The 15,318-nt window shown below is 36.6% G+C and overlaps 1 protein-coding gene across 2 annotated transcripts in view; it reads left to right on the forward strand.

The window, feature by feature from the left end:
- Positions 1-11,114: 11,114 nt before the first annotated feature.
- Positions 11,115-15,318, forward strand: part of DENND2C (DENN/MADD domain containing 2C) — a 65,433-nt gene continuing 61,229 nt past the window's right edge. Inside the window, exons 1-4 of one of the 2 annotated variants that reach the window (XM_006865881.1) lie at positions 11,115-12,127; positions 12,781-12,917; positions 13,652-13,764; positions 14,390-14,560. In XM_006865881.1, the coding sequence (XP_006865943.1) occupies positions 11,313-12,127; positions 12,781-12,917; positions 13,652-13,764; positions 14,390-14,560 (1,236 nt within the window). In that variant the 5' untranslated portion in view covers positions 11,115-11,312. The remainder of the gene's footprint in view (positions 12,128-12,780; positions 12,918-13,651; positions 13,765-14,389; positions 14,561-15,318) is intronic. The other variant, XM_006865882.1, reaches the window with a different exon arrangement.

The following is a 15,318-nucleotide window of genomic DNA, read 5'->3' on the forward strand; positions in this document are numbered from 1 at the left end:
AAATGGCCATGAAATTATTTTTATGTTGCATAGCAGTTCTTTAGTTATGTTGTGGAAAAACTATTATTTAAAATTATCAAACATAAAATGAGTCACACAGTATTCTTTCACCAGTTTTTAAGAGGCGTTCTCAATCTGTAAAAGAAGAATGTTCCAAAATTGTTGAACTTTTTATAATGATAGAAAATGGCAGAAAAATATTTTAAATATAACATGTTCCGTCACTTCAAGCTAAAGGTGACATTTTAACAACAGATAATAAGTCAATTGTTTTTCAAAAGATTTGGGGTATTTAAAAATATTTCTATTGCTATTTGGTTTTTCTGCCCAAAACAAAAAGTATATATGTCATCTGTAAAACTCTGAGTCCTGATGTGTCATTGTAGGATAAGGACTGAACTTCTGCTTAACTGCAAGGTTAAGCTGTTCAGGCCTACGAGCAGCTCCTCAGAAACTCTATACAGAGTTGTTATGAGTTGGAACCGATTCAACAGTACTTAGCAACAACAAAAAACTCTCAGATCTGATACTTAGAATCTTTGGAAACAATTTTTTAGTCTGTTTAAAAATCTTTTCATTTCAGTGGATTTTGAATCCATTTTTCAAATATGAAGAAAGTGACACCTTTCAATTAGTTTGCAAGTACAGTTGATATATATTGAACAAGATGGACAATTTCTTGTCAAATTTCAACAAAAATCCTTGTGTTTAAATGGTGGATGGATTGACAAGTATTAGGATACAGTCAGTAAAGCTCTTTTTCAATTGGCTCTGTGTATCCTGATGAGTTAGTTACCTTTTTCAGTTTCCATGGCTCTTAGAACAAATTATTGAAAGAAACTGAATTTAGAACTAGACCTTTGAATTACTATATCAAGAAAAAAAATCATGTTCAATCTCATTACTCTCACTCAAAATAGTTTTAATTAGTAACATTTTCATGAGATTGAAAAGGTTGTTTATTATACCTTTTAAGATATTTTTAGTAAAATGAAATAAAATTTAAATGTCTCATGCTTTACATTTTTGGGATTTGTATGATCTATAATGTACACACTGATTTTATAGTGGTATATGTCTATACATTATAAGTAAATACACATAAATCAATTTTTCACTTAAGATCAAAGTTTAAAGATCTCTGATGTATGTATTGTTGTTGTAACCTGCCATCAAGTGAGCCCCAGACTCAGGGCAACCCCATGCACAACTGAATAAAATACTACCTCACTAGTATCATCCATGTGGTTTTTTGCAGATTAGACCATTGTGACCCATAATGTTTCCTTTGGTTGATTTTTAGAAGTAGATTGTGAGACTGTTCCTCCTATTCTACCTTAGTCTGGAAGCTCTGTTGAACATGCCTCCACTGACACAAGGGTGGTGGCTGCCCATGAGATGTATTGGTGGAATTGAACCCAGATCTCTCACATGGAAGGTGAGAATTCTACCACTGAACCACCAAGTCCCTAACTTAGATATTACTCTTTCTCAAAATGTCTATCCTGATGAAAATTATATAGTACAGTCTATTCATCACAACAGGCATTTGGGAGTTTCAGTTCTGACTCTGCTACTTATAAAAACGTATGTGGCTTTAGGAAGTCACCTTCCCTTTTTAAGCCTCAGTGTCTTCATCTAGAAAGTAAGGTTATTCTCTAAGAAATGTTAGGATGGGATTACAGGCATAGTACCTGGCAGATAGTAAATATATGGAAAACATTCTTATTATTGCAGTGATTATTATTATTTAAATAAGTTATTTTAGTGTTATCCCTTTGTCCTTAAAGTATTCTAAGTTTCTGTCCCAGTCTACAAATGGGGTACCTTCAAAGCATTAGAGGGGCACTTTTACAGCAATTGTTGTTGTGATTAAGTGCCATCGAGTCAGTTCCGACTCATAGCCACCCTGTATAGGGTTTCTGAACAACAGCTGCTGAGCTTGAACCACCAACTTTGTGGTTCAAACCGACCTTGCAGTCCAGCACATTAGCCCACAGTGCCACACTGTGACTCCTTTACAGTAATAGCCATTACTAGTGTTTGCAATCCTTTCCTCTTCAGATATTCTTATATTCAGAATTTATTCATCCATTCAACAAATATTTACTGAGAGATTACAATATTATGGGTTCTCAGTGCTGTGGGTTAATGCGCCAGACTGCAAAGCCGTTTGAACTGCAAGGTCGGCAGTTCAAGCTCACCAGCTGCTCCTTTGAAACCCTATACAGGGTCACTATGGGTCGGAATCGACTCACTGGCACTTGAAAACAACAACAATACTAGATTCTGGTGTATAGGACTCTTGGTGTGGTGCTGTAGAATAAGCATTGTCAGCGACTCAAACCCCCAGCTGCTCCTTGGAAACTCTGTATAGGGTTGGCTTAGAAATCGACTCAATGGCACTTAACAAGGATATTGTGGTTGTTGTTGTTAGGTGCCATCGAGTCGGTACCGACCCATAGTGACCTTATGCATGGCAGAATGAAACACTGCCCGATCCTGGGCCAGCCTCACTACTGTTGCCACGCTTGAGTCCATTGATGCTGCCACTTGGCCAATCCATCTCATTGGAGGTCTTCCTCTTTTTTCTGACCCTCCAGCTTACCAAACATGATATCTTTCGTCAGTGACTGATCCATCCTGACAATATGTCCGAAGTATGAGAGCCGAAGTTTGGCCATCTTGGCCTCCAGGGAACACTCTGGCTGCACTTCTTCCAAAACGGATCTATTGGTTCTTTTGGCAGCCCATGGCACTTTCAATATTCTCCTCTAACACCATAACTCAAAAGCATCAATTCTTCTATAGTCTTCCTTATTCACTGTCCAGCTTTCACATTCATATAAGGTTATTGAAAATACCATGGCTTGGGTCAAGTGCACCTTAGTCCTCAAGTTGACATCTTTGCTCTTCAACACTTTAAAAAGGTTTTGTGCAGCAGATTTGCCTAATGCAATAAATATGTCGTTTGATTTCTTGACTGCTGCTTCCATGAGTGTTGATACTTGATCCAAGAAGAATGAAGTCCTTGACAACTTCAGTCTTTTCTCTGTTGATAAGAATGTTGTTTACAGGTCCAGTGGTGAGGATTTTTGTTTTCTTTACATTGAGATGAAATCCATACCGAAGGCTGTGCTGTTTGATCTTCATCAGTAAATGTTTTAAGTCCTTCTCACATTCAGCAAGCAAGGTTGTATCATCTGCATATCACAGGTTGTTAATGAGTCTTGCTCCAATCCTGATGCCACGTTTTTCTTCATATAAGCCAATTTCTCGGATTATTTGCTCAGCATACAGGTTGAATAAGTATGGTGAGAGAATACAACCTTGTCCCACACTTTTCTTAATTTTAAACCAAATAACGATATTAGGCTCTGGGAATGTAAAACATAGACTTCAATAATGTAGACAATCAGTAAACAAACCATTATAGAAATTTCTGGCAAATAGCAAGCCTATAGAGAAACTATATCAAAGTGTGACATAGAGAATCATGTGGGGGAAGGAGCCTTATTTTACATGGGATGGAAACGAGCAGAAACTGAAAGATAGGCGAGGAGGAGTAATGATAATGGTTTGGATTCAAGTGGTAACAGTGAAGATGGTAAGTGGTCAAGGTTAGAGATATGTTTTGACGATAGAGCTAAGGAATGATTGTTGGATTAGTTATGGTAATAATCCTTAGGATCATGCAATTTGACAAATAAAACTTTCATTAGTACCCATTAGTGTCAGTAAACAGCAGAGGAACTGTAGTTTTTACAGAGGTTTTATGAATAATGTGAATATCCAACCATGTAACAAAAGTAGCATTATCTTAAGTCTTTGGCTTGTATATCAAAATTCTGAATATAATCTGTATGGCATCAACTATCATTTTTCATTCTTACATTTTAAGAAACTTGGTTGAAGAATCTGGTTCTTGTTTTGTTTTGTTTTTGCCACTAGACATCATAACTGCTTGGGAAATCTGTTATGGATAATATTAGAATTTTTTCACATTTCTTTGCTATTTCGGGAGCAGTTTTTAGTTACCTATAAGTCTGTTTCCTCTGATAGGAGAGAGATAAAAGCTTGCACATTCTTGCTATGAAAATTTGTTGTTTAAGAAACAGTCAACAAGATGATAAAACTGAAAAGTAGAAGCCAGTTTGACACTAGCTTTATCATTTGCTTTAAAGCAGTGTAGCTAAACTCAAAGGAATTCTATGCAGGATTTAGTCTTATGGACTTTATTACAATTTTATCCAGAGGCTTTACAAAATAAATACAATACGAAGATTTTAATATAAATATAGGCACTGTAGGATAAGCATTCACTGAAAGATTGGTTTGAACGGTAAGGTCGGCAGTTCTAACTCACCAGCTGCTCCTTGGAAACCTTATACAAGGTCACTATGAGTCAAAACTGACGTGATAGCACTTAACAACAGCAACAAATATTTAATACAAAGTTTAATAAACAATGTGAGGAGCTCAAGTTCCCACCTAACTTCCTGAGCAGATTTTATTATGCTGACTTTTTCTCTGACATATGTTTTGGCATCTTTTGCTATAATGAGGTCAAGAGTGCCATTCTGTGATGTGAGTTTACATTAGGGCTTTCAAAACAGAAGCATTGACTCCTTTCTGACTCTTAATGCTATCTCTGTGTCCAGTCTTATTCCTGAGTTTCCTCTTTTCTAAAGCATCCCCAGCAAGAATAACACCAGGCAAATGTATATAGAAGTGTTTGCTGTAATGGGAATTCAAAACTAAGAAATGGTTGTTGTTGTTGTTAAGTGCCGTCGAGTTGGTTCCGACCCATAGTGACCCTGTATAGGGTTTCCAAGGAGCAGCTGGTGAGCTTGAACTGCCAACCTTGCAGTTCAAATGGCTTTGCAGTCTGGTGCATTAACCCAGAGCACCACACCAGGACTCCAGGAAATGGTTTCATTATATTAATTAGTGTAAAGATGGAAGCACACAAAAATGGGGAAAGCCTAAAGGTTTCGCATTAAAAATTTGAACTGGTCTTCAAACTACAGAGTGTGTTCAGGGGATAATTAATCATGTTGTTGTTGCAGACTGACAGATGAGTTGTGGCAGCAACACTAATTATTCCCTAAACATACTCTTTAGGAGCCCTGGTGGCGCTGTAAGATAAACAATGACTGTTAACCACAAGGTTGGTGGTTCAAACCCATTAGCTGTTCCATGGGAGATGATAAGGCTGTCTGTTCCTGGTATGGCGCTGCAGGTTAATCTGGTGGATCACAAGGTTGGTTTGAACCACTCCTCGGAAATCCTATACCGGGTTGTTAAGGGTTGGAACTGACTTGACAGCACTTAACAACAATGTGATGGCTGAAACTGCAGTTGCCTTGGCAGAGCCAGACCAAATTCTCTCATGGCCTTATAAGACCTGCGGGCTGGACGTTCCCCATCCTTGCTGTACAGGGTTTCTGGAGGAGCAGCTGGTGGGTTTGAATCACCAGTCTTGTGGTGAGCAGTGCAGTGCTTATCTTACAGTGCCAGACCAGGACTCCAGGTAGGCCATATAGGAGGTTATATGACAGTAGCTCCAGGAGAAGAATTAGGGCATAGGCTAAAGTCGTTGTCATGAAAATAGAACAGAACAGAGAGACACTCAGGAGGTTAGATTAGTGAGAATGTGTACTGATACACATAATATTTAGCTTGTAATGATAATGCCACAACTCCTATTTTGTACAATATACTGTATATTTCATTTGATCAACCTCCTTTCAATATTACTGCCAGCATAGTTGGAATCCCTATGGCACTTAATCTCTTAAGATAAGCATTCATTCTGGCACTAAACCTTCAACTGGCGTTTAAAAAATAGGCATCTGTATGTAAGCTGCTTCTTTTCCCAGAAAAAAAGAAGAGCCAGGAGCTTAAAGTAAAACTGCAATGAACAGTATAGGATTCCTTGGGGGCTGAATGCATTACTGAGGAAGAAATCTCGTTATTTAGATATCTAAGAATATGGTTTATGACAACTTGTTTTAGATTTCCTGATCAAAATCTCTTGTTCAGACAAAGATAATAAAAGTTCTACAGAATCTAGGCTGAATACAAAGAATGCTTTTTATTTAGAATAACTAAAATACCTTACCCAGCACACATTCACTGCTTCTAAAAGTTCTGAAATTCATTACATTTCGTGGATCCTTCCTTTGCCTCTCCCACAGTTAGCTATTCATATGAAAATTGAACATGAGATTGTTTGACCGAACACTGTTAGTCTCATTATATCCCAAATGTGAAATTCAGTGTTTAGTTTTCCTTATTGAAGAAATATATATTTAAATGATTATCACTTTATTATTAAGGATACAGAAGACCCAGAGCACCTGCTTTGAGGGGCACTAACTTCAACAAATGAGATCATATGTTTTTAAATTTGGTGTTGGCAATGTGTCCCTTACAGAACTCAGATTCAGGAAGTAAAATTCTGTTGGCATTATATTTTGTGTGGGAAATCACTATAGAGCTTATTGGGTGTGGCAGAAGGAAGACAAGTTGAAACTGACTGTCAAGTTTTTAATAGTAGCCATGAGATAGAAGAAAAATTTGGGCTTTGTAACATGGGGCAGTTAATTTATCTTCTCTGAGCTTAAGTGTTCCCGCCTATAAATGCACACAATAATACGAGTATATATCAAGATTGTCAAGAGGAGCAAAGGAGATTGATTAACTGAAACTGCTTAGTAACTAAAAATGCTTTGCAAATTAACGTTGGCCTGCTTTAAACCTGTTTTTAAAGCTAGGATGATTTCCTCATTCATGACTATTAAGAGCAAAAATGCATAGAATTTTCAGAGTATCTTGATATTTTACCTGTCATCGTTTGTTTCGTACTTTAAAATCTAGCTTTATTGTATATTGTATAATTTGCATACAATAAAATATATCCGTTTGAAAGTATAGTTAATTAATTTTGACAAATATATACATCTGTGTAATGACTACCCCAGTAAAAATATATAAAATTTTTATCACCCCCAAAATTTCCCTCATGTCCCTTGTGGTCAGTGCTTACACTCCTGATCCCAGGCAATATTAGTTTTGCCTATTCTAGAATTTCTTATAAATGGAATATATACTTTTGTTTCTGCATAATGTTTTTGAAATACTTCCATGTTTTTGTTCATGTTTATTCATTTTAATTTTGGGCAATATCCTATTATATGAAATTATCACAATTTATTTATATATCTACCTGTTGATGCACATTTGAATTATTTAAAGTTTATTATGATTAAAGATGCTCTGAATATTCATGTAAAAGTATTTGTATGAGTATATATTTTACTTTCATATGAAATACCTGGAAGTGGAATTTCTGGGTCATAGGATAATCATATGCTTAATTTTATAAGAAACTGCCATCATATGTCAATTTTATAAGAATGAAAAAGCTGCCCTACTGTTTTCCAAAGTAGATTGTACCATTTTACACTTTTACCATCAAAATTTGATAGTTCCAGGTACTCTAGTATTTGATGCTGTCACTGCTTTTCATTTTAGCTGTTCGCATTGGGAGTCCTGGTGTGGTGCTGTGGGTTAATGCGCCAGACAGCAAAGTCCTTGGAACTGCAAGGTTGGTGGTTCAAGCTCACCAGTCACTCCTTGGAAACCCTGTACAGGGTCGCTATGGGTTGGAACCGACTTGATGGCACTTAACAACAACAACAATTGGGAGTCCTGATGTGGCACTGTAGGGTAAGCAGTGGACTACTAACTGCAAGGTCAACAGTTCAAACCAGCAGTTCTTTGGATCCCTACGAGTTGAAACTGACTCCACAGCACTGAATAACAACAGTGGTGTACAGCAGTATCTCATTATGTTTTCATTTTCATTTTCTGATGACTGATGATAACGTCAAACTTCTCATGTGATTTACTGTGCTTACTGACTTCATAAATCTTTCACTTATTTTACTTATATTTTAATTATGTTTGTCTTACTCAATTATATATTCTGGGTTTAGGTCCTTGTTAGATACGGTTGGTTGGTTGGTTGGTTATGTGCTGTGGAGTCGGTTCCAACTCATAGCTACCCTGTACAGGGTTTCCGAGGCTGTAAATCTTTATGGGAGCAGAAAGCTTCATCTTTCTCCCACGGAACCGCTGGTAGTTTCGAACAGCTGACCTTGCGGTTCATAGCCCGATTTGTATCCACTATGCTACCAGAGCTCCTTCTCATTAAATTTTTTCTTTAAGTGAGCAGAAGATTTTAATTTTGATAAATTTCAGTTTTACTTTTTTTTCCTTTATGGCTAGAGCTTTTGTGTCTTAGGAAATTTCTTCCTTTCTCAAAGTCATGAAGATTTTCTTTTTTCCTAGAAGGTTTATAGTTTTAGGTGCTCTGTTTAGGTCTATGATCCCTTTCCAGTTAATTTTTTAAAGCGTTTAAGGATAGCCTTTCATTTTTCCCATCGGAATATTCATCTGTTGCAGTGCCATTTGTTGAAAGATTGTTTTTTTAATTTACTAGCCAGCTTTGTGGAAATCAATTGCCTATGGAAATGTGGGCCTATTTATGGACTCTCTGCTCTTTCAGTGATCTCTTATTTAACTTGTCCACAGTGTCTTGGTTACTGTAGTTTAAAAATAAATCTTGCTGGGGAGCAGAGTGGGTTAGAATACAGTTAGGACAAAGAGAGAGTTAGACATGAGATAGCTGTATAAAAAATAACCAAAGTCACTCTTGAATGCAAGTGATCCTTGTTTTTTCCAGTCACAGCTTCAACATGGGAATAATAAAATCATGTTATAAAGGGCCTAAGATAATTTGGCGAAAATTAATATTGCAAAATCAAATATAAAGACATAATTTATTTATGCTTTCATAAATGTGCTAAAATTTTTCTTTTGAAATAGTTTGCTCATTTTTTTTTGAAGTTTGATGTATTAGTCAACACATTAGGAGTAAATAAGGTTCACATATGTTAAAGTTTCTTACACTGCTGTATAACTCTACCACCATTAAAACACCATGAGTGCATGTCATTTATATTTGTGTGTGAGTTCTGTACTTAAAGCCATCTGCTGTTACTAATTTTCATGTTAATTTTTTGTCAGCTCTGGAAATTTTAGTCTTTTTCTCCTCAGTTTGACCCAACTCTTCCCTATCCCCATCGCCTTTGAGTCTGTGACTCTATTCTGACTCGTAGTGATCCTGTAGGACTGAGTAGAACTGCTCCACAGGGTCTCGAAAGCAGTAATCTTTATGGAAAGAGACTGGCATGCCTTTCTCCTGTGGAGCAGTTAGTGGGTTCAAACCAACAACCTTCTGGTTAGCAGTCAGGTGCTTTAATCACTATGTCACTAGGATGTACTTCAGTTTGAGCCATTCCCACTAAAAATACATTAATCAAGGGAAAGTAAAGAAGTAACGAAGATGGCCAAAAACCTCTACTAGTCTTCTAGAAGCCATAGGAAAAAAATACCATCTTATATATAGTGAGGAAATCCTGCAATACTTAGGAGTTCCCTGTAAGCAACGGAGTAAGAAAAAGATTTTCAGAGTTTTGGTCATAAATGGTAGCTGAATAAATCTTCAAATTCTGTGCATTTGTTTTTGGTATTTTGGGGTTTTGTTTGTTTTCACTTGTTAGTTTGTTTACTTTCCATACACATGAATAGGTTTTAAGGTTTTCTAGAATTACTTTCTTTACATCAGACCCTCACCAAAATTTATTTGCTGGCAAAGTTGGTTTTCCTATAAAATTGTATTAGTGATTGAAGTGAATGTTGCTCGAAGTCCTGATTAGCAGTTGCTCTGCCTAGAATAAATTTGAGTGTGTGTTGGGGTGGAGGGGCATTGCGTATCAGTTTTGGTCAGCTGCACTGACAGAGCTGGGCCAAGATATTTTCCTGCCTGTTGGTTAATCAGGGCCTCACAGACAAAGCTCAAGGAAGGATGACCCCTGCCTCAGGAAGTTTTGAATCAATTGCTATTTATAACCAATACAAAGTAGAACTTGAGATCAGGTCTTCACTCAGTTGGTAGGAAAAGTTTTCTGCCAAATTTTACATGTGAGGAAATAGTTAATTGGACTAACTGAGTGAATCCTCTATGTGAAAGGAAGGAATGTGACAGTCACTGTTCAGTATTTTTGCTGATTTGGGTCAAGGGTGTGATGGCCAGAGATGTGGGAAGTTCAGTCAGTGACACAATAGATTACACTTTAAAGCACAAAATTAACGGACACCTTGGATTTTCTTCAACACTGTGTGTGTGGAATTCTGCCCAGCTAATAGTAAGTATGTGATGAGCTAATATTGTTTTATCAACATAAGAAAGGAGGGCAGACTAGCTATTGATGGATTTCTAGACTAACTGGCTCTTGCTCTGAATGTATACATAAACATTTTGATCATTTGAGATGTAGTTCTGTATATGTATGCTTTTTTTATTATTACTCCGTTGGTCCTTAAGGAGCTCTGGTAGCGTAATGGTTATGAATCGGGCTGCTAACTTCAGGGTCAACAGTTCGAAACTACCAGCTGTTCCTCAGGAGAAAGATGAGGCTTTGGCTCCCATAAAGATTTACAACTTCAGAAACCCTGTACAGGGTCGCTCTGAGTCAGAACCAACTCCACGGCACATAACCACCACCACCATTGGTCCTTATTTCATTAAAACAGTACTTCATTAAGAATTAATTGGAAAAAAAAAAAAGAATTGATTAAGTAAAATATAAATAACATTGCCTGTTGCTGTATGTAATTGCTTATAAAATTACATTCCACCTAACTGTGTTGGTGGAACGTCATTTACAATGCATATGTTAAAAATATACTTGTTATCTATTAAATAACTCAGTTCTATAAAGTTCTATAAAGTTCATTATCTATTTAGAGATAATGGGCAATGCTTCTTTGTTGTTTAGTGCCATTGAGTTGGTTCCGACTCATAGTGTCCCTATATAGAGTCTCTGAGGAGTGACTGGTGGATTTGAAATGCCGACCTTGGAAGTTCAAACCAACCTTGCTATTCGGTACTTATCCTAACTAGGACTCTGGACAATGTTTTAGTGGAGTTGAAATTGGGAAATTCTTGAACTTTGCTAATACATTCTTATCTCATTTTAATAGGAATATTCAAGCTAAAGCTGTAAAAGTCTTCAGCAAAAATCAATGATCAAATTTTGTCTTTTGAAAAAGAGACTTATTAAAGAAGACAATTTAAAGATGAAAGGAAAATACTGGAATCATTTGGATTCTGACAGAATAAAGGATACAGTATTTCACAGTTACTTGTAATGAAACCTTTGTAAAATTCATCATTTGTCATGCACCCAACAGGGAACATGGATGTTGGTTTTTCTCGTTCTGCTGTTCAGACACTGTCAAGAAGCCATTGTAAAAATATCAAACAAAAAATTTCTCAGTGGGAAGGAAGGACAAATGGTATAGCTAATCCAGATAAATGGCGCCCTAAGGACTTTGGAGTGAGATATAACTGTCACCAGGAGATCCTGCCCAAGGAAAAACCTGTTGATGAGGGAAAGAGTACAAATTTGGATATAACCAAGTTTCAAAATGTGGGTCTACATTTGAGGGAAGATGCCAAAAGCTGCGATCAAAGTGAGGATGAAAGTGAGAAACATGAATACCATGCTACACAGTTCTTTAAAAAGGAATCTGAAACGGAATGGGTCTGTTCTCGGGTCAAGCAAATTGAAAGTTGGAAGGAAGTTGTTTTGGATTCAGAGGAATTACCTCCAGGAAACTTCTATACCTCACAAATATTGTGGAAGAAATTAGAAGCACTTCCCCCAGATAAAGTCTTAAATTTTTCTTTAGAACATTGTGACTCTTCAGAAAAAGAATTGAATTTCGGAGCTCTGGATAGTTCATATGGAATAACCAAGAGCTTAGAAAATATTTACTCTGAACCTGAGGGGCAAGAATGTGGACCTTCTATAAATCCTTTGCCAAAACCTCGTAGGACATTCAGATATTTGTCTGAATCTGGTGTTATACCATGCAAAGAAAGAAACTGTGACAGAAAATACTGTGAAAATAATTGTTCTGCGGAACCTTTTGCCCCTCAGGAACCTGAACCAAAGAAATATGGTGGAAAAATCAGAGGGAGATCTAAAAGGTATGTTTTTATTTTATAGCTAACGATTGATAGGTATTTTATTTGCAAAATTATTGAGTTTCTTTTTCCTTTTTCAATGAATCCCTGTATCATTTCCTTCCTAGAGTTATAGCCCTAGTTTAAACATGTAGACATTGAATAACTCACAGGGGAAATGGGTGAGTAGGAAAAGTAGACATATAAGAAATAGGTTGGAGCCTTGGTGACTTTATGGGTTAGTTCTGCCCTATCCTATAAGGTCACTTTGAGTCAGAATCAATTCTACAGCAACATGTTTGGTGTTTTTAATAGAAAGTAGCTAAGCCAGTGTACTAACATAGGGCATCAAAAAAGCTTCCATTTATATCTTTAAGAATCTGTAGGGATATAAGTACAGGCTTCTACTTCATTCTGGGCTTGTTGGTCTTAGGCCCATTCTTTATAAAAAAGTAATCTTAAAATGGAACTGAATGAAGAACACGAATATGATTGGCTAAAAAGCCTCCAGTTTTCTCATTATACATATAGGAGGCCAGCCTAGTTTACTTTTCTTAGATACAACTAATTTGACATTTTGTTTACAAGTTTATTAGTTATCAGTTTTAGTTTACCATATCAATATAAAGTAGAGAGTTTTGAAAGGCATAACTTTAAAATTTATTTCCTTTTTAAAGGAAATCCTTTGAATTTGAGGATATTCAGCACTTTCGAAATCGGAATGCACAGAAGAATCATGAAGAACTTGGAAGAAATTCTGGTTCAGCACTTTATTACACACAGTCTGAGGACAATATCTATGAGGATATCATATGTACGTGTCCACAAACTTTGCAATTAAATTTAATTAGTATGTATTTGGTGGAGCCCTTAGCTTTAAGGTATTGTTGTTAAGTGCCTTTAAGTAGGTTCAGACTCACAGCGACCCTTTATAGAGTTTCTGAAGCATTTTAAATCTTTTGAGGGAGCAGAAAGCTTCATCTTCCTTTCAAGGTGTGGCTGGTGGGCTCAAACCACCGACCTTGTGATTTGTAGTCCAGTGTTTATCCTATAGAGCCACTGTTCTCTACAACTGTAAGGTAATGTATTCTTTTACAATAAAACATGTCTAACTCTAGATTTTTTTCTTAAGATGGAAATTTTCAGTGAGTAGTCCCTTTTCTTTCTTAACTGATTTTACAAACAGTGTAATTGGTTATTCAGTTCAGAAGTAGATGTTTATAGTATAATTTTTTGAGCATTCTTTTAGCTCAGTGTAACTCTAGATTGATTTTTATAAGTATAACGTGCCAGTGATCTCGAGGCCCTACCAGCTGTTTTGCGGGAGAAAGATGAGGTTTTCTTCTCCTATAAAGATTTATGTATGGCCTCAGAAACCCTGTACAGGGTTGCTATGAGTCGGAACAGACTCCACGGCACATAACAACATCCCTGTAGCAAGGTAAAATGAGAACACGTATTTAGTTTTGTCTTCCTTTTCTAGCAGTGGTTACTCTGTTTCCATTTAGTTCTGTTCCTCTAAACATATTCTTTTCACTATTTTTCAAGACCCTGCCAAGGAAAATCCATATGAAGATATTCCAATACAGCCTTTACCCATGTGGCGATCCCCTTCAGCATGGAAGCTACCCCCTCCTAAAAGTGCCTTCAAAACACCCAAGGTATATAATTAGTGAATTAATTGAAGAAAACCTTAGATTCTAATTAGATCCCTACAGAAGGGTCAAGATGGTTTAACTAGTGTCAAAATAAATAGGCACTGGGAATGTAGGTTTTGTGGTCATTGTTGGTTTTTTGTTGTGTTTTGTTTTGCTTTGGGGTCAGCACAAGTTTTTTGTTTTGTTTAGGGTTTTTTGTGTTTGTTTGTTTTTAGCACTTTGTTTTTTTAATTGACTATGCGTGCCTTTAGATAGGGCATGAACTTTTCAGTTCACTGTAGTTCCCATGACTCCTTATTAATCTCACATCTAGTTTTGGCCTAAATTACTTGCCCAGACGCATCTGTGACCTCTGAAAGCAAAGACTCCCTTGAGTTAATGAGGACTGTGAGCCATTGTTTTCAGGGAATTTGATTACATTGTAATAGAAGAATTTTGGATTAGGAACCTGAGAAACGTCTTTATAATTGGTGAGAAAGAAAGTCTAGAATCCTTGTTTTGAGTCCATTTTTATGGGAAAGATAAGATAAATATGTTTCTGGGATAGCATTGACTTTGTATAAGAACACAGAAATCAACTACCTAAGCTTACTCTTGCCCCTCACCAGTTTATCTTCTCCTGTTTTAGCTTCCTCCCAAACCTCAATTCCTTCTCCGGAAAACCATGGAACTGAAGAACTCACAAGCTTATTTGCGGTCAAAGTTCACAAAGGATGCCACTTTGCCTGTCACTTTAACTGAATGGAAGCTATTCCGAGCTGGAGAAATTGCAAATAAGAAAAGGAGAAATCTTCCAAGGGTAAGACTTGCATTCTTTGACTCTTACTTTAGTATTTCCATAAATGAGAATAAATATACTGAAATAAATAATGGGTTAGAACTGATCTTCTGGAATTAGAAGATTTGGAAAGCAGCCTTAAGTCTTAAACGTTTGCTCATGCGAGATAAACACAAAAATGGCATTTGCCAGGGTTTCTTTATGGAATTGGAGAGTTGATTTTTAGATGGACTTCACCTCATTTACCTTTTCTCTCATTAATCTAGCTGACTGTTTAAAGGAAATATCAGAATCTCATATAACAGGACATTTTACCAAGCTGAGGTCATTGTCTTTTGTTATAATCACTGGTTAATAACACTGGTGGGTTCCTGGTGTAGCGGTATAGGATTAGCACTGGACCGTGAACCACAAGATTCAAACTCACCAGCTGCTCCTCAGAAACCCTATACGGGTTGCTCTGAGTTGGAACCGACTCAATGGCACTTAGCAACAGTAACATTGCTAACATAACTTCAGTTTTGTCCCTGAGTTCACAGATTTGTATTTATGGGAAATTACAAGGGTAACTCAATACATATTGCTACAAAATCGTAGACATCTGTATTAAACAAAAATATCAAATTGTGAAGCTACAGTTTCTTAACATAACATCTATCAAAGTTTATACACTTCTGAAAGTGGTGCTTCATCTCTCTAACACTTTCTGAAGAATCTTGTGCTCTTTGATCTGTACCATATCAAAATGGCAGTTTTGGCATTCTTTTTTTTTTTTTTTT

This window comes from Chrysochloris asiatica, unplaced genomic scaffold, assembly GCF_000296735.1.
Source record: "Chrysochloris asiatica unplaced genomic scaffold, ChrAsi1.0 scaffold00085, whole genome shotgun sequence".
In the NCBI taxonomy this organism is placed as follows: Eukaryota; Metazoa; Chordata; class Mammalia; order Afrosoricida; family Chrysochloridae; genus Chrysochloris; species Chrysochloris asiatica.